This window comes from Girardinichthys multiradiatus, chromosome 19 (assembly GCF_021462225.1).
Source record: "Girardinichthys multiradiatus isolate DD_20200921_A chromosome 19, DD_fGirMul_XY1, whole genome shotgun sequence".
NCBI classification, from domain to species: Eukaryota; Metazoa; Chordata; class Actinopteri; order Cyprinodontiformes; family Goodeidae; genus Girardinichthys; species Girardinichthys multiradiatus.
Genome location: NC_061811.1, coordinates 38,617,757 through 38,637,915, shown reverse-complemented (window position 1 = coordinate 38,637,915; position 20,159 = coordinate 38,617,757). Strand labels below are relative to the sequence as shown.

At 41.1% G+C, this 20,159-nt stretch overlaps 1 protein-coding gene across 1 annotated transcript; it reads left to right on the top strand.

Annotated features, from left to right (window-relative positions):
* Positions 1-1,447: 1,447 nt before the first annotated feature.
* On the top strand, positions 1,448-17,125 carry psma3 (proteasome 20S subunit alpha 3). Its single transcript, XM_047345954.1, has 11 exons — positions 1,448-1,560; positions 3,140-3,222; positions 3,408-3,531; positions 8,288-8,389; positions 8,520-8,593; positions 10,001-10,073; positions 10,154-10,219; positions 13,121-13,167; positions 14,176-14,243; positions 15,292-15,356; positions 16,942-17,125. Exons 1-11 carry the CDS (start codon positions 1,540-1,542, stop codon positions 16,984-16,986), a joined length of 768 nt encoding a protein of 255 aa, XP_047201910.1. The 5' UTR covers positions 1,448-1,539; the 3' UTR covers positions 16,987-17,125.
* Positions 17,126-20,159: the final 3,034 nt, after the last annotated feature.

Genomic DNA, 20,159 nt, shown 5'->3' with positions numbered 1-20,159 from the left:
TTATGGGAGTTTGCCCAACCGGTTCACATGTGTTTTGTGGACTTGGAGAAGGCATTCGACTGTGTCCCTTGTGATGCCCTGTGGGAGGTGCTCCAGGAGTATGGAATCGGGGGCCCTTTATTAGGGGCCATCCGGTCCCTGTACGAGCGGAGCAGGAGTTTGGTCCGCATTGCCGGCACTAAGTCGGACCTGTTCCCGGTGCATGTTGGACTCCGGCAGGGCTGCCCTTTGTCACCGGTCCTGTTCATAACTTTTATGGACAGGATTTCTAGACACAGCCAAGGGCCGGAGGGGGTCTGGTTTGGGGACCAGTGGATTTCGTCTCTTCTTTTTGCGGAAGACGTGGTCCTGCTGGCCCCCTCTAGCCAAGACCTACAGCATGCGCTGTGGCGGTTCACAGCCGAGTGTGAAGTGGCTGGGATGAAGATCAGCTCCTCCAAGTCCGAGGCCATGGTACTCGACCGGAAAAGGGGGGCTTGTCCTCTTCAGGTTGGAGGGGAGTTCCTGCCTCAAGTGGAGGAGTTTAAGTATCTCGGGGTCTTGTTCACGAGTGAGGGAAGAATGGAGCGAGAGATCGACAGACGGATCGGTGCGGCTGCCACAGTAATGGGGGCGCTGTGCCGGTCCGTTGTGGTGAAGAGAGAGCTGAGCCGAAAAGCAAAGCTCTCAATTTACCGGTCGGTCTACGTTCCTACCCTCACCTATGGCCATGAACTTTGGGTCATGACCGAAAGAATGAGATCCCGGATACAAGCGGCTGAAATGAGCTTCCGCCGTAGAGATAGGGTGAGGAGCTCGGCCATCCGGGAGGGGCTCGGAGTAGAGCCGCTGCTCCTCCACATCGAGAGGAGCCAGTTGAGGTGGCTTGGGCATTTATACCGGATGCCTCCTGGGCGCCTTCCTCGGGAGGTGTTCCAGGCACGTCCCACCGGGAGGAGGCCCAGGGGATGGCCCAGGACACGCTGGAGGGACTATGTCTCTCGGCTGACTTGGGAACGCCTTGGGCTCCCCCTGGAGGAACTGGAGGAGGTGTCTGGAGAGAGGGACGTCTGGGCGTCTCTGGTGAGTCTGCTGCCCCCGCGACCCGGTCCCGGATAAGATCCAGTAAAATGGGTTGAAAGATCTGTGGTGATATATCTTCCTTTTTGTTGATTTTAATTTAAAGCCCAAGTAATCAGTCCTGCAGTCTTTTATGTGCATTATTGGATGACAGTTACTCCCTTTTATTTTTACATCGTATTTTATTTTAACTCAGAATAAATGTGTTGTCCTCGTCTCTTACAGCCCCTTGGAAAGCGGACAATGTTTAAAGGTTAAAAGATTTTTTGTTAGTTCCCCAACAAGAATACTGTATATGAGTGTGTTTGTTTGTCGGCATCTGTTCTGTAACTAATCCGTTTTAATAAAGCGTTTAAAAAAGAAGAAACACACGCGCACATTTAGCGCTTTTATTGTGAAGGCCGCAACCGGAAACAATTGTTTTTTTCTCAGGAAGCGCGGATTAAGTGTAGAGGTGTGCTGAAGTCAGTTCGCATCAAAATGAGCTCCATTGGAACCGGAGTGAGTGTTTACAGTTTATTTTACTCTGTATTTCGTTGTTAAACACAACGTGGCGTTCTCTATGATTGCAGATTTATAACCACATATATGTTGATTTCCTAAAATCATGTTCCTGATAGAAACATTTAGCTTGTGATCTGCCATGTTCGCCTGCTGAGTCACAGACAGCCTATTAGCAAAGGCTAAAGTGAAAGTAAAATCCCTCGTTGTTTCATTTTAAATGTATTTATTTTACTCTATGTCGAAGCTGCATTGAAGTCTGCTGGTATAACACAAAATCTCAGTGGAATTATGGATCTCATTTAATAAGTTTACTTGAAATATTCTGATCTGGACATGTTACCTAATGATGCTAACAGCTAGCTGCAGCGCCTGCCAAACTGTGTCAGTTAAATATCGCTCAATGAAGAACACAAGTTAACCCACTATTTAAACACATTTGCTTCATTCGGGGGGTCTGACTTCATAAACCAAACTTCCGTCGTTTGAGTAAAATCCAACCTTTAGAGCCTCAGCTGTTGCCTGAAGTTCCTCTTTCTCAATGCATTTTATTCCATTTTTTTTTCGGTCTTAACAAAATGTGCATCAGTTATATACAGGAAAATAAAACTGTATCAGTGATGTAATTACCTAAAACTTTAGTTATCATCGTTAAAATTTAAACAGGAATGTGAGGTTTTTATACAAATACTGACATAACGGAATATACAGATGCATTATCTCTAATTAAAATATTGCAATCTCAATTTTCTCTTACAGATGATCCACTTGGTCCTGTCTTTCAGTGTTTAAACTTTTCTCTCTCCTAGACTTAGCTACTGGCTGAGATTTTACTGTGACTAACTGTATGTGCTCTCTTTCATCCTCTAGACTTGAAAACTGGCTCAGAGTTCATCTGCTTAGTTGTCTTTCTCTCCTAGATGAAGCCTCTAAAGGAGCTACTAACATTAATGTTTCACTTTTCCTTCCCATAGAAAGTACTGCTGGATCAGTGCTTCTTTGTTCTTTTTGTGTCTGCTCTGTTCTCTCAAACCCCCAGTCGGTCGTGGCAGATGGCCGCTCACACTGAGCCTGGTCCTGGTTCTGCTGGAGGTTTCTTCCTGTTAAAAGGGAGTTTTTCCTCTCCACCGTCGCTACATGCATGCTCACTATGAGGGATTGCTGCAAGTCACTGACTTGACGGAATCTGCTGGGTTTCCTTAGACAGAAAAACTGAATTTGCTGACCTGACATGCTGACTACACCATGTCTTGTGCTGGCGTTGATCCACTCTGTTTTGTTGATTCAAAAGTCAGTGTAGTCATCTACCCGGAAACTTTGGACCCTTTCATGCTACACCCTGCTGACAAGTTTTATGAAGATCCTTATTTCATTTCCAAGAACACTTTGGTGCCTTTCTAAACTGTCAAAAGTACCAACCAATGGGCTGTTAATAGGAGGAAGATGAGAAGCCAACATTACAGACGAGGTGAAGGCTGCTATTAAAGCAACCTGGGCTTCTTTACCACTTCAGCAGAACTTAATTTTTTATTTTTACCTTTAAAAGACATTAACGTCAGCTTGTGTGTGTGTGCTGCAGTACGACCTTTCGGCCTCTACGTTCTCTCCAGATGGCCGAGTGTTTCAGGTGGAGTACGCCATGAAGGCTGTAGAGAACAGCAGGTTGGTCTCTACAATAGATTCATTTATTTATTCTCGTTCGTCTAACCTGGTGTAGAACATCATGATTGAACAGAAATAACTCGTACATGAGAATTTTGATTATGGTTTCAGATTGTCCAAGCTTAGATGGTGATTTGTTAGTTTTCATCCAGTAAGCTTTGAACGTGTTGTGTGTTTTGTTGCAGCACAGCCATTGGGATCCGCTGTAAGGACGGCATTGTGTTTGGGGTAGAGAAGCTTGTTCTGTCCAAACTTTATGAGGAAGGCTCGAATAAACGCATCTTCAACATTGACAGACACGTGGGCATGGTAATGTTCCCTGACCTTCAGAACAAACACTACACAGCTGTGGGGTTCTTCTTGCAGTGTGACTTTGAATTTATGTAACGGAGCGTTAATTCTGTGACTTCTGTAGGGCAAAGTAAAAGCAGAAATCAGACCATACAGTCAGCATTAAAATAAATCCATCTGATAATCCGTTCAGATAAAATCTATTTTCCCATATCTGACTTTAACTATCCAAGTTTAAACCTTAAACATTCTCCTGTTGTTGTAAAACTAGCAGCTGTAGCTAATCTTTCCTCCATTCTCTCCCCTAATTAAAGAATTAATAGATATATACAGAATAATCTGCTTGTGACCAAAAAAAAGCAATTTTACACATGACCAGCCCTGATTGGTCACAAACAAACAATCCGTTTTTATTGCAGAACTAAGGGGGTATTAAGTCGGCTTCGTCGGCCACCTTGCTCACACATCTTATCAGCTCGACCCACAAATGTTCTATGGGATTTAGATGAGGACTTTGTGATGGACCCTAAAACATTAACTCTGTCGTCCTTAAGCTATTTTGTAACTAATTCCGTGGTATGCTTATTGTTTTGATCCATTTAGAAGACCCATTTATGGCCAAGCTTCAACTACCTTGCTGATGTATGAGATGTTACTTCAATATTCCCACATCATGTGAAGTGCTACGGTCCCTGTAGGAGCAAACACCTGCGCAGCACTATGCTGCCACACCGTACTTAACAGTTGGATAGTATTCTCCTGCTAGCAATCTTCCCTCTGCATGCTCAGTATGAGGGATTGCTGATTAATGGTTAAGTCAATGCCAGTGACTGTCCACTGTCTCTACATGCTCATCCAGGAGGAGTGAATGCTGCAAGTCACTGACTGGATGCCACATGCTGGATTTCCTTAGATAAAAAAACCTTTAACCAATTACAGTAATAAACTAATTGGCTGTATTGTTTCATAACTAGGATCAGTTGGAATGGATGTATATATGATTATACAGTGGGGCCAAAAAGTATTTAGTCAGCCACTGATTGTCCAAGTCCTCCTACTTAGAAAGATGAGAGAGGTCTGAAATTTTCAGAAATTTTCATTGTTCACTTCAACTATGAGGGACCAGGAAATCACATTGTAGGATTGTTAAAGAATGTATTGGTAAATTATGGTGGAAAAAGTATTTGGTCAATAATAAAAGTTTAACTCAATACTTGGTAGCATAACCTTTGTTGGCAATGACAGAAGTCAATCGTTTCCTGTGTCTTCATCAGGTTTGCACACACTGCTGCTATTTTGGCCCATTCCTCCATGCAGATCTCCTCTAGAGCAGTGATGTTTTGGGGCTGTCGCTAGGCAACACAGACATACAACTCCCTCCACATATTTTCTATGTGGTTGAGGTCTGCTGACTGGCTAGGCCTTCCCAGGACCCTGAAATGCTTTTTATGGAGCCACTCCTCCGTTGCCTGAGCGGTGTGTCTGGGATCATTGTCATGCTGAAGACCCAGCCACATTCCATCTTCAATGCTCTCACTGATGGAAGGAGGTTTTGGCTTAAAAGCCCACGATACATGGCCCCGTTCATTCGCCCTGTCCTCCTGTCCCCTTTGCAGAAAAACAGCCACAAAGCATGAGGCTTCCACCCCCGTGCTTCACAGTAAATACGGTGTTCTTGGGATGCAACTCAGCATTCTTCTTCCTCCAAAAACGATGAGTTGAGTTTGTGCCAAAAAGTTCTATTTTGGCTTCATCTGACCACATGATATTCTCCTGATCCTCTTCTGGATCATCCATATGCCCTCTGGCAAACTTCAGACCGACTTGGACATGTACTGGCTTAAACAGGGGGACACGCCTGGCCCTGCAGGATTTGAGTCCCTCTCGGCGTAATGTGTTACTGATGGTAGCCTTGGTTACTTTGGTCCCAGCTCTCTGCAGGTCACCGTCCTCATGATCATTTTGACCCCACGGGATGAGATCTTACGTGGGCCTCCAGATCGAGGGAGATTGTCAATAGTCTTGTATGTCCTCCATTTTCTTACCATTATTCCCACAGTTGATTTATTCACACCAACCTGCTTGGCTGTTATAGATTCACTCTTCCCAGCAGGTCTACAATTTTCCTCCTGTCCTTCAACAGCTCTTTGGTCTTGGCCATGGTTGAGTTTGGAGTCTGACGGTTTGAGGCTGTGGACAGGTGTCTTTTATACAGGTAATGAGTTCAAGCAGGTCCCATCAATACATGTAACGAGTTCAAACAGGTCCCATCGATAGGTAATGAGTTCAAACAGGTCCCATCAATACAGGTAACAAGTTCAAACAGGTCCCATCAATACAGGTAACAGGTCCCATCAATACAGGTAACGAGTTCAAACAGGTCCCATCAATACAGGTAACAGGTCCCATCAGTACAGGTAACGAGTTCAAACAGGTCCCATCAATACAGGTAGCGGGTTCAAACAGGTCCCATCAATACAGGTAGCGGGTTCAAACTGGTCCCATCAATACAGGTAACGAGTTCAAACAGGTCCCATCAATACAGGTAACGAGTTCAAACAGGTCCCATCAGTACAGGTAACGAGTTCAAACAGGTCCCATCAATACAGGTAACAGGTCCCATCAGTACAGGTAACGAGTTCAAACAGGTCCCATCAGTACAGGTAACGAGTTCAAACAGGTCCCATCAGTACAGGTAACGAGTTCAAACAGGTCCCATCAGTACAGGTAACGAGTTCAAACAGGTCCCATCAATACAGGTAACTGGTTCAAACAGGTCCCATCAGTACAGGTAACAGGTCCCATCAATACAGGTAACAAGTTCAAACAGGTCCCATCAATACAGGTAACAGGTCCCATCAATACAGGTAACAGGTCCCATCAATACAGGTAACAGGTCCCATCAATACAGGTAACGAGTTCAAACAGGTCCCATCAGTACAGGTAACGAGTTCAAACAGGTCCCATCAATACAGGTAGCGGGTTCAAACAGGTCCCATCAATACAGGTAGCGGGTTCAAACTGGTCCCATCAATACAGGTAACGAGTTCAAACTGGTGCTATCAATACAGGTAACGAGTTCAAACAGGTCCCATCAGTACAGGTAACGAGTTCAAACAGGTTTCATTAATACAGGTAGCGGGTTCAAACTGGTCCCATCAATACAGGTAGCGGGTTCAAACAGGTCCCATCAATACAGATAACGAGTTCAAACAGGTCCCATCAATACAGGTAACGAGTTCAAATAGGTGCCATCAATACAGGTAGCGGGTTCAAACAGGTCCCATCAATACAGGTAGCGGGTTCAAACAGGTCCCATCAATACAGGTAACGAGTTCAAACAGGTCCCATCAGTACAGGTAGAGGGTTCAAACAGGTCCCATCAATACAGGTAACGAGTTCAAATAGGTCCCATCAATACAGGTAACAAGTTCAAACAGGTCCCATCAGTACAGGTAACGAGTTCAAACAGGTCCCATCAGTACAGGTAACGAGTTCAAACAGGTCCCATCAGTACAGGTAACGAGTTCAAACAGGTCCCATCAATACAGGTAACAAGTGGAGGACAGAAGAGCTTCTTAAAGAAGTTACAGGTGTGTGAGGGCCAGACATCTTGCTTGTTTCTGGGTCACCAAATACTTTTTCCACCATAATTTACAAATAAATTCTTCCTACAATGTGATTTCATGTTGCCTCATAGTTGAAGTGAACCTATGATGAAGATTTCAGACCTCTCATCTTTCTAAGTAGGAGGACTTGGACAATCAGTGGCTGACTAAATACTTTTTGGCCCCAGTGTAACTAATGGATATATTTTAATAATTGGCTAAATTTCTTAAGTCAACATTTGTTATGAATTGACACTATATAAATAAACTAAAAGGTTAACCTGGCTTTTTACAGTGTTGATGGAGTAATGACTTCTTCCTCTCTGAGTGGCCTATCAGCTCATGTCGCCACAGGACTTGTTTTGCTGCAGATTACACACTCTCACACATTTCACTCCAAAACCCGTTCATCTCTGGGACACAGAACCCGTCACCTGTCTCAACAGTTCGATGGCTGGACATTCCCATGCTATTCATACCTGCTTAGAGCTGCTTGAAGAGTTGAACTTGGTGCCTTCAGGCTTCTGGAAATTATACTCAAGGATGAACCAGACTGGTAGATGATCAAAGTTCTGTTCCAGATATATTTCTTTATTTCTCTATGATGTCACACAAGGAAGCAGTGTCTTTTGAGGAGATGCCTTAAATTAACTCCACAGGCCTGCATCCAATAACTTTGGTAACCCATACACAGTAGTGTGTGACCAAGCTGGTGACCCACATGAGTAGGATGTGTCAGGCTGTGTATGGTCCTGCTACGCACCACTGAGGCCCCTGTCTGTTAAATAAATAGTCACGTTGTTAATATGTCTTGTTTCTTCAAACTTCAGCCATCCACTTCAAAACAAGACTGAGTAGCAGAATAAATGTTGAGCACTGGCAGGGAGGATTTGGCAAGTTTAACATTGGTGCAACCCTCAGTTTATTTCAGTAAATGAAAAGGTTTTATTGCAGTTAGACATCAATAACCCAGCTCCATGAACACTTAAATTGATTCTCATAGTTTAGGGAATAAATGTTAGAATTATAAAGATAACAAACCTTAGCTTCTCGGCCTACAATACACTGTGAATCTACCACATAGAGCTGTTTTAGTATGACCGTTGTTTCTAATTTAGGTAGTTGATCAAACTGATGTCAGTGAATTCCTCTCATTGCTCCTCCAGGTGGTGGCTGGCCTATTAGCTGATGCTCGCTCCCTGGCTGAGGTAGCCAGAGAAGAAGCTTCAAACTTTAGATCAAACTATGGACATGACATTCCTCTGAAGGTAACAGAACCACCCACCTTTCTGGACCCCACAGTGCATACTAAAACATGCTGCACATTTCAGGTTGACAAACCGCCACCATGTCTTAGACTTAGTTTAAGATTTGATCCAACATCTGCTGTTGTTGCAGCACCTGTCAGACCGAGTGGCCATGTACGTCCATGCTTACACACTGTACAGCGCTGTGAGGCCGTTTGGCTGCAGGTGAGTCCAACTTCTATTACCAGCATGGTCAGGAGTGGTGGGAAACTACTGCTACCTGAATGTTCTCCTATTACACCTCTGCAAGACCAATGTTTAACAAATAAAAGTTAGGGTGCAGCATGCAACATAACACACACTACCTGGACTGTACTTGAATTCAGACTAGCAGCTTTAAGTTTCATCTTTAAAGCGGTCTTCATACTTTAAAGATGACCTTTAAAGATTCTTGCATCTTTTAAACATTCATGCATGCTTTCATTCTGTCTACTTTCCTCCCCCACTCTTTTATTTCCACATCTGATCCCAATAATAAGCACTGTTGTAGCCATACTGCTGTCCATTCATTGATTGATATCTATCAGATATGAGGCGATTTTGCTGCAGATTGTGCAGTCTGGCATCCTCCATCATCCAGCATGTTACTGTACCATTAAGATTTCATGATCTTGAGCTTTACAGTGTGACACGTTCAAGTTCTGTACAATTTTGGAAATTGCAGTTTGTGCCTGGTTTAAAATGCACAACTTGTATTCAGATTCTTGGTTATGTGGGGCTAGTGTAATTCAATGAACTTTTGTAATGTGCCTTTAATTTGAGCTTGTGTTTAACACCATATTAAAAATGATCAATGAGGCAATATTGTTAAAATGGCTGACACTGCATCAGACTGTTGAATGTCTGACAGTAATGTATTAAATGCTTTTATCTCAAAGGTCTGTTAGATACAGATGAAATAAGTCTGTATTCATTTCAGGACTGCTTAGTCACAACTACAGAACCCAACAGATCAAAGAACTACATAACTCAGTCCAACATTAGAGAAGCCATAAAGTTCTTGTATCGCTACCTTTAGTCTAGGCTCTAGATCACCATCCTATATTTTAGTTCTTGCTGTGACCTGGTGAAACGTTCACCCTGAGGGAACCGGATCAGATAAAAAAAAAAGACCAGTTAGTTTATTTGGTGTTTCTAAACTCTGGTGTACATCAGCTGTGTCATCAGAGCCTTAAATTGAACTGGCATCATTTCTGTAGTTTCCTGCAGCAGAATATCAGGATTTCTTTCTAGTCATTAAGCTTCTTTTTATGTCTCAGGCTTTGGTCATTGATGTGTTTTTAAGCAGAAAAAGTATCAATCAGCCTTAAAGTTATCTTCTGCTGTCATAGCACACTGAGACTGAACAGAACAAAACCATGATTACAACACGTAGCAATGCTTGTATAAGACCGATGCTGTGTTACATTCAAGGAGCACGTTCAAAGACCCGTTTGTTAAAATGAAGATCATTTAAAGGTTTGTAGTGAAGGACCTAGCGGTAACTGTGAGTGAGGCCATGTTTGCTACATCACCTCCTATTCATGCTATGAATGGGTCTCTGACAGTTCTGTGCTGTTTGTTTCATCTCAGTTTCATCCTGGGCTCATACGACAAAGACGATGGTCCACAGCTCTACATGGTCGACCCATCTGGCATCTCACATGTGAGTCTGTCAGCTCTGCTGTAGTGAGTGCAGGTAAAAGCAGCAGATAGCAGGACTAACCACAGTGTGTGTGTGTTCAGGGTTACTGGGGATGTGCCATTGGAAAAGCAAAACAAGCGGCCAAGACAGAGATTGAAAAGCTGCAGGTGAGAAGCTCTAAAAGTAACAGCTGGTATTCAAATGTTCAAATGCTCACACTGAGCCTGGTTCTGCTGGAGGTTTCTTCCTGTTAAAAGGGAGTTTTTCCTCTCCACTGTCGCTACATGCATGCTCAGTATGAGGGATTGCTGCAAAGTCAACGCCAGTGACTGTCCACTGTCTCTACATGCTCATCCAGGAGGAGTGAATGCTACAAGTCACTGACTGGATGCAATCTGCTGGGTTTCCTTAGATAGAAAAACTTTTTATCCAATTTGAATAAATAACTAACTCTGACTGCACTGTTTGATAGTTAGGATTAACTGAAATGTATGAATCTGACTTGAATTCTGAAAATTCATTGAATTGACTTTGTAAAGTGTCTTGAGACGACGTGTTGTGAATTGGCGCTATATAAAGTCTCAAGGGTTAGCTTAAACATTTTATCTGATTATATAAACATACATCTGGCAGGAAAGCCTGAGTGCTGTACTACCAAACGGGTTCAACAGAACCTGGCTATCTTAAGCCCCTATTCCACAGAGACCCTGAATTGCCAAGAATATCAAAATTTCAGGATTCTTAGTTGAATCATAATAAGTTTCTGAATTCGTAACTTATTTTATTCTTATGTCCCTTTTCCATTGAGGGTCTTAGCTCCACATCTCTACTCCACTCGGCACCGAACCTGTTGTGTTCTCATGGACTCACTACCGTCAGTGTAGAGCGCTGTGGCGCTATTAATGTCAGATTAAAGTAATCTGCGTGAAATGATAAACAAAATAGGAATAAATAGAAAACAAAAACATAAACTACATAGTAATAAAGTTTGTATTAATATATACACAAGAATGTCTTATTTATGTTTTTTAATGTCTAAAATGATCCACTAGGATAATTATCTCAATCACAGCCCAGCCAGAACTTATAAAATAAGGTTCAGGAGTTCTGAGTGAGGGGGGGTGGTAGGAGGAGCAGAGAGGAGAGACGCTGCTGTCTGGATGGTGAAGCTCCAAAGTTTGCCTGAAGAAGTTACAATGTTGGGCTTTAATGAGGACGTTTTTGTCTTATCCATGGCAATAACGAGGACAAGGACTTAAAAGACTAAAACCGCAGACTTTTGACCTTTGAACTTAGTTTTAGGTTGGATATGGCATATTCCTGCTCCACAGATTTAGGGGCTCGTCCTCCTGGTGGGTCCGATGAAGGCAGTCTGATTACGGTCAGCTGCTCTCTGCCTGCTCCCTCCTCCTGCAGACGCTGCTTCGCTAAAGGACCGTCGATAAATGTCTGAACCAAACACGTTGTTTCATGGTGGTTGTGTTTGGTGTGTTTTGGGGGAAATATTTGTGCCTCTGAACCGCTGATTTTATGTGGGATCAGCTGGTTTAGGATGTTATTACATACAGCGCTCTGCCTGCATGTAATTCAGAAAGGTGATTTGTCCTTTTTCTTTTCTGTCAGCCTTCAGGCTGGTTTATGACCCGTAAATGGTAAAATGACTTGTATGACCTGCTCCGGCCACTGTGGTCCTTAATATTATTGTAGTTGCTCCTGTGTTTTTTTTTACTTTTCCCTGCACTACCTCTTCAAATACCTGTTTATTTCTCCTGGTTTCATGGCCAATCCGTGAACAACAGTCTGTTCATGTCTCCGACAGTGCCGGATGGACCTGCTCAGGAGCAGGGACCAAAATAGTAGGTACCGGTACGGGAAAAACAGTACTGGAAACGCTTGCAAAGCGGGCCAAGTGAAATGTAAAAGGGGCATTAGTCAGTTCTTGTCTGGAATTTATGGTATAAGTTTTGAGCTGTTTAAAATTCTGGTGCTAAATTCACAAATCACAAAAATCTCAGTTAATTCTTAACAAATTCGTAGGTCATTCGTAGGGTTCATATCTGATTCCTAATTAGCTTTTAGGAATTCCTGTGAACAATTAACTGAATCAGAGATTCATGTCTGGACCACTCAGGGCCAGTGTACCTCCTAAAACTGCCCAAATCTCTCTTCTACTCATGGAAAAAAAAAAAAACGGAAAACAATGAAATAAAAAAACAAAATAATAAAAGTTTAACAATACATACAAAATCTTAAAGTATTCTATTTTCATTGCATTTATGTCTGGAAACAAACTCTTCAGCTTCTAGCTTTTATTGGCAAAAATAATCTCTTAACTTTTAAATATCAACAATCGTCATTCAAATAACATTCACTCCTCCTCATCACTTTTATTATATCTTGATGGCAAATCCAACGCATTGTTAAAAATAGTAACGATCTCAAACTTAATGGAATCTGATTCATAGGTGCATTCGACATATTGTTCACATAGTTTCTAACATTTGTGCAGTATTCTTATTAGATTCTTGTAAATCTCTTGACAATATTCATGCAAATCAAACTGAATCTCATGATTTATCTTAATCTATCGTACCCATGTCATAACTGAATCTTAGGGTGTCACAAATTTGGCCAGAATATTTGCATAGAACCAAGAATCCTCATGGCAATTTGTGTTATTGATGGTCTTTGTGTAATAGTAGCATTAGACAGATCTGACTCAATCAGCAAGGCTGGGTACCAACTCAGTAAGTCATCCCAGTTTTCCTAACTCTGGATCAAAATTGAAATAAGAGGACTAATCCCTGTTATCAGGAAAGAGGCTGGTTAAAACAAGAGTTTTGGCTTCACCACAGCTTTGGTTTCCAGCTGAGGTTTGTGCTCCAACACACCCAGGAAGAAGTGAACCAGCTGTGTTATACTGAAAATCTAGAATCTGAAGGCACCTGGATAAACTACTAATCTGCTTTGTTTTACAGGTCTGGGGCTGTCTTATGAGCAAACATTGGTGTGTTGTGAACATGTAGCTCTTAAGTCTTTGTGATGTTACTGTTTCTGTTTTCAATCAGATGAGAGAAATGACCTGCAGAGAACTGGTTAAAGAAGTCGCCAAAATGTGAGTAAAGCCCCGAAACCACCTGCAAACAAAATCATTCAAATAACATTCAAATGATATTCTTGAATAGAATGTTAATGTTGAAATTAACATTAATGTTGAAAACTATTCAACACTGTTGGAATAGTTTTATTTGGCTGTAAATGTATTTCCCAGCAACCCTCAGGTTGGCACTACAGAGCGCTATTATGACCAGCAGCCACAGAGATGCCTTCTTCCCCTAGGCTGTCTCTCTGAACACCTAACAGTCAGAGCTGGGAATCATAAATGCATACATGACAAATAGTCATATTCAGTAAATTAGAATCTGTTCCCCAGCGACTGGTTTGTCAGATTAAAAGTACCTTTTGAAAATGAAAACAACCTTTAAGCAGGTATTTAACACACTTTTCATAAAAATTTTGATCTTTCTTAAGAAACCTTATATTTTTACCAAATTTATGTTTAAAGTCTGAACATTGAGACCTACAGAGCCTGACAAGTGTCAGTGGGTAAAAAAAAAAAAAACCAAAGCCAGTGGAAATCCGAGCACACGCTTTACTAAACTGAGCGCTCAGTTTTGCAATCCGTGCGAGCAGATTACGTAGTGACCTCTGTCCAGAGTTTGAACGCTTGGCCCACACCTGCGAGGTAAGTTCAGTGGATCTGTTGTCAGATATGAAGTTCAGTTTAGTAAAGCGTGAGCACGGATTTCCACCAGCTTTGGTTTTTTGTTTTGTTTTTACCCGCTGACACCTGCCGGGCTCTGTAGAAACCAAAGGGGGACCAAAAGTCAAATTCCTTGTTTGTGTGCACAAAGTTAATGAATAAAGCTGATTCAAAAAACATGGAGTCGTGAAGTAAAACAAGAATCCAACAATATTCCTGATCTACCAGGTGTCAACCTTTTCCTCTAGAGACTGGAGGATCTTAGCATGGCAGGATCAAGTCCTGTAGTAGTCTGATCATCCCATCCCTAATTAGTAATGAACTAAAAGGTTAGTTTCCACTTTTCTTTTTCTTCATCAGAATCTACATTGTGCATGATGAGGTGAAGGATAAAGCATTTGAGCTGGAGCTCAGCTGGGTTGGAGAAGGTAAGAGCAACTTAGTAACCGTTCCTCATTTCCAATCTAGCCAAGTTGTTGAATGATGCACCAATCAGCCAGGGATCAGATGCGATCAGCTCGGACCTGTCATCAAATGTTGAAATCTATTTAATATCAAGCATTAGATTTTTAGTTTTCCTCTTAAGTAAATGCATCAAAACTGTAAACTCTTTCTCTTTTTGGCTGTAAACACCTTAATAAACACAATTTGTTTTGAGTTTAATAAAAATCAGATCAAATTTAGGGCGTATGTTTTGCTGCCACATGATCTTGTCATTTTTATTTCATTTATTAATACATCTATCAAAGAAACAGCCTTTAACTACGGCGCTGGGCACACCTGTTGCTAGTGCTGTCTCAGTATCCAGTTCTTCCTATTAAAATTAGATATTTTGAGACCTAAACAGTAACTTGTGATTTTAAAGGACAAATCTAACAATCTGGGAGAAAATATATGTTTAAAAAGGATTAGAAATGACATTGGTGTCTTTATAGTACAAAACCTAAAACAACCCTCCATCCACACACTCAGTTTACTGTGGCACGATGAATGCTTATGTCAACAACTGATACCCCTGTGTGTGTATTTATGCACCTTGCTTCATGCTCTTCTCTCCTGCTTTTGGCTCTAGCTGTACTACAGGTGCAGTACCTATTCTAGAATTGCGCTGCTCAGTGTGGCAGCAGGTTGGAGTAGCTCTGTTAAAGAAACATGTATAAAATGAGTTACAGCCACATTTCATTTCCCTTTGGGATTAATAAAGTATTTTTTGTACCTGCTGCTTTCTGTCTGAAAAGACCTTTCAGACAGAATTTGAATGAACGTGTCTGACCTCAGAGAACTGCTGAAACTAGAAACCTGGATATTGCCCAGTAAAAATCTGATTGGTGCATCTCTTCTAAAGACCAACTGAGGAGGAGAAATGTTTGTTCTGTTAAACTATCGGCTCTACGTAAATACAGGCGTTGCACGGAAGGCACAGTATATTGTGTTACCACGGTAACGCATTTGATTCTTGTATTTTTCTCTTGGCAGTGACGAATGGACGACATGAATTGGTTCCCAAAGACATCAAAGAGGAAGCAGAGAAATATGCTAAGGTGAGGTGTTCTAAAAGTAAAGTTGAATTAAACTGTTGTATAATTAATCAATCATCTGTCAGTTCCCTTCATTCCCATTAAACTGTTTCTATTAGACATTTAAGAAGACCAGGAGATTTCTTTATGTTTCTCAGTGTTTAGTTTATTATTAAATCATCAAATCAGCTTAGGATCGAAAAAATAACCATAAATTACTAATTAAATGAAAATGTATTTTTAATCAAACTAGTTTGTTTCCAAGTATTTACTGATTAGGAATATGATTAACAAACTAACAAGTGAAGAACACACAACTACTTGTGATGAGACTAGAAGAGTGCAGGTCGAAAATGAAAATAAATTTTCAGCAATCTTTTTTCATGGAGTTGTCTCTAGTGGTTATTCAGACTTTATCAGAGTCTCAGAAGCCCAGTGTGAGAAGGTCTCTTGTGTTGTGATTTCTATATAATCTTTCTAGCTTTCTTAGCGATTTCTATATAGCTTAAAGGTGAAGGTGTTAAAGTTGTTGGCCATACCCATTCTTATCCAGTTATAGATCAGCAGAGCCACACAGAATTATGTTTGTCATTCTTTATCTGTCACTCTTAAGGACCGGCCTGGCTTGCTCCCAGCAAGGAGGTTAAATCAGAGTTTGGTCTGACTCCTCCGGACTTGTTTGTTTGGAGAGAGGAATCTCTGGGTCTCAGCAGAGGCCAAGTGTCTGTATGAAAGCAGAGTTGCCATGGCAAGTTCCTTGTGAATCATTAGTAAACGGTGCTTCAAAAATGTTGACAAAGGTTCATCAAAACCTCCAGCTCTGCTCTGAATACATCTGCATCCACCCGAAGGAAAACAGACACTCACTCTGTCCCCCAGAAATCACATTTGGTTACAGCATGCTTTGTCAACTATTTCCCCCAACAACATACATAATTAAGCCTCAGTAAGGACCACATTTATCCATCCCTATTCATCCGAGTCGGTCCAGAGTAAAAACCGAACCTCATCAATAACTTTTATCAGTCACACAGTGCTGTGCTGCTGCAGCCATCTGTTTACCGCTGGATCTCCATGATTCAATGCATCTTACAGTCTGTAAGAGGTTTTCATTTTTTCTTGTTACATTGATGGTATGTTTGGCCTGTCAGGGTCCAACAGAGTGTCCTTTAACAGGCCAGGATGTTTTCAATGCTTCCTGAAGGGAAATCAACATGAGTAAAAACCCTACAACCCACCAAACTGTCTCCTAGAGTAAAATGATTGCAGCTCTGCTTCAGCGTTGTTCTAATTCTGTGTTCAGGTTTCCACTTCACCATCTAACAATTAAACAGACCCTCAGGGAATAACCAGCAGTTTACTACTAGTTCTGAACTTCAGTTGAACGTCTTCAACCCAATGTGTTGAGCATTAAACATTAGAATAAAATAAACCAGGTTCAACCAGTCTGACATGCTTCTTTTAATCTGGAAGAGTTTCAGATAATCACAATGATGGGACCTCCCTACCACCCTATGGGGGGGGTCAGATCTTTCCCCTGACCTTCAAGGATTCAGGGAGATTCTGGAAAACATTCCTGAACTTCACGCTGACACGTTTTCTGTTTCAGGATTCTCTAGAGGAGGAGGATGACTCTGATGAAGACAACATGTAAATGGAGCGCTGGCCCCGTTCATCTTCATCACATCCTGCTACTCGGACACATCGGAGCTTTTTTTTTAATATTGTTTGAGCTTTCATGTCTTTGGTTTTGCATTCTTAGCTTTGAGCTTAAATAAAGAAAATTAACCCAATTGTTTCTGGTGGTGTTAATTTATAACATTGTAGAAACTGTAATCATCTGAGTTTTGACTGGAGCACGGGTACACAGCACACACCTCAGAGCAGGCATTCTCTTCTTCATGGGTTTCTTTTACATTTCATTTTAAAATGTGTCAAAAACCAAAACATAACGGTTAAATTTCCCCTACTGCAGTGTGATAGTTTAACCCTTAAATGAACAGGCATAGAAATACACTTGAAAATTATTTCATAACCATTTTCTGATGTATCTAGGCTAAACTTTTTCTTTTTTTTTTCAATTTACAGTTAGTATCCCCCAGGATATATTGCCAGTTTAGGGTTAAAAATAACAATTTAACATATTTGTAATATTTCATATAACAAATTGTAAAACATTGTAAACACTGAATTAACTCATTTTATATTTTGCATTTAAATGTTTTTGAAAGTGGCACAAAGTCACAAAATTTGATTGTGTAAAAAAATTAGCAAATGACGTTGAACACTGAACATGCCTGCACCCATATCATTGAATAAAAGAGAACCTTGACAAAAAACAAATCTTTCAATCATCCAAATTCTGTATTCTGAGGTTCATCAGTTACTAAAATCTGTGTAGAGCCTCTACCATATTCCAGCACCAATGAAAACGGAGAAAATGGTGGTAAACATTCAGACCGCTATTTTATAGCACTACATCCCATAGAAACAATGCATTTAAATTCTTTGAATACATATAGGATCCACATTAAATTTAAACAATGCACATTTAAGAATAAAATATTTTAATATGGTACATTAATAAAATGAAAGAATTAAAATAAGTAAACGTTTGAAAGTAACTTCCTGTTTTATACCTGTGAATAAAGATATTTAAAAGAAAAGATTTAACTGGATGAGGAACCATTGGGTCTCAGTGCTGTTCTCCAATGAATGTGGATTCACACTGAAAAGAAAGGATGGTGCTGGACTTTAAGGAAAACTGTGTAGTGGGGTCTGGTTACACAGGACGGCTTTAGAATGGTACTTTGACATGTCCACAGTACCCAAATACCATCATGAATGCAGTTTTGGGATTTAGGGGTTTACGATCTAGTGAGTCATTGTGTAGAGAAGTCATAGCCCTGCACCCAAAAACCTTAATGACCCGATGACCCCATTGAACGAGAATGGACTGCCATGTCTCAGGATACAAAAGGTCCACATCGTTATCAGGCTGTTATTGATGCTCAAGGACATGTGACAAGCTTTTGGAAATATTACTTATTGTGATTTATAAATGAACATTTCCAGTTCATTTTTAGTTAATATACAATAAGATCAAGATCAGTTTCCAATGCCAATTGGTTAAAATAAGCTGTCTAAGGAAACACAGCTGATTACATAAAACAGAGGGAACATAAAGGTAAAAGTTGAAATAACAGCAGATAATGTAAGATTAGGGTGTAGTTGAGTGAGGGATACACTTATATCCTCCAGCAGCCTAAGCCTATAGCAGCATAACTACAGAGATAACTCAGGATAACCTAACCCACTCTAACTATAAGCTTTATCAAAAAGGAAAGTTTTAAGCCTAGCCTTAAAAGTAGACAGGGTGTCTGCCTCATGGGCTAAATTTGGGAGCTGGTTCCACAGGAGAGGAGCCTGATAACTAAAGGATCTGACTCCTATTCTACTTCTAGAGACTTTAGGAACCACCAGTAAACCTGCAGTCTGAGAACGAAGCGCTCTGTTAGGAATATATGGAACAATCAGATCTCTGATGTATGATGGAGCTAGATCATTAAGGGCTTTATATGTGAGGAGGAGAATTTTAAATTCTATTCTGGATTTAACAGGGAGCCAATGAAGGGAAGCTGAAATAGGAGAAATATGATCTCTCTTTTTAATTTTCATCAGAACTCTTGCTGCAGCATTTTGAATCAGCTGAAGGCTTTTAACTGCATTTTGTGGACATCCTGATGGTAAAGAATTACAATAGTTCAGCCTTGAAGTAACAAATGCATGGACTAGTTTTTCAGCATCACTCCTGGATAGGATATTTCTAATTTTGGCAATGTTCCGGAGATGAAAGAAGGAAATCCTAGAAACCTGTTTAATATGGAATTTAAATGACATGTCCTGGTCAAAAATAACACCAAGGTTTTTTACTTTATTACCGGAGGTCAATTTAATGCCATCCTGGTTAAGTGATTGACTAAACAGTTTCTGAGTATACAGAAGCATCAGAAGAGTACCTGTCTTGTTCTAGTATCAAGAAAATTCACCCATCAGTTCTCAAGGACTACAGAACTGTTGCCCTGACATCCCACATCATGAAGGGCCAGGTAGAGCTCCCTGTTGGCAAACCTGACTAAGCAAATGAGCACATATCAAGACCCCCCGCTGTTTGCTTATCGCTGGGGAGTTGGAGGTAAAGATGCCATTATAGACCTGCTTCAACAAACCCACTGTCATCTGGACAAAGCCAGCAGCACTGTGAGGATCATGTTCTTTGATTTCTCCGGTTCATTTAACACAATTCAACCTGATTTGCTTTGTCAGAAACTCCAGAAGACTCAGGTGGAGGCCTCAACAATCTCCTGGATCAAAGACTACCTGACAAACAGACCACAGTTTGTGAGACTGAAGGGTTATGAGTCTAACCAGGTAGTCAGCAGCACAGGAGCACCACAGGGGACTGTACTCTCACCATTCCTTTTTACTCTGTACACCTCAGACTTCCAGGACCAGACAGACTCCTGTCATCTGCAGAAATACTCGGATGATTCTGTAGTCGTGGGGTGGATCAGAGATGGACAAGAAGCTGAGTACAGGAAGGTGGTGGACCGCTTAGTGGCATGGTGTGGAAACAATCATCTCATGATTATAGATTTAAAGAGAAGCAGGAATAGGTCAAACACTATTTCCATCATGGGAGAAATGGTGGAGTAGAAAAAATACCTCAGTGGAGCCTCCTCTCCATCAGACTGTAATACAACAGTGTTTTCAGTTGGGCTTCTTCAGATCTGCTGTTAGATGAATATCGTTTAATTTCCCTTTGTG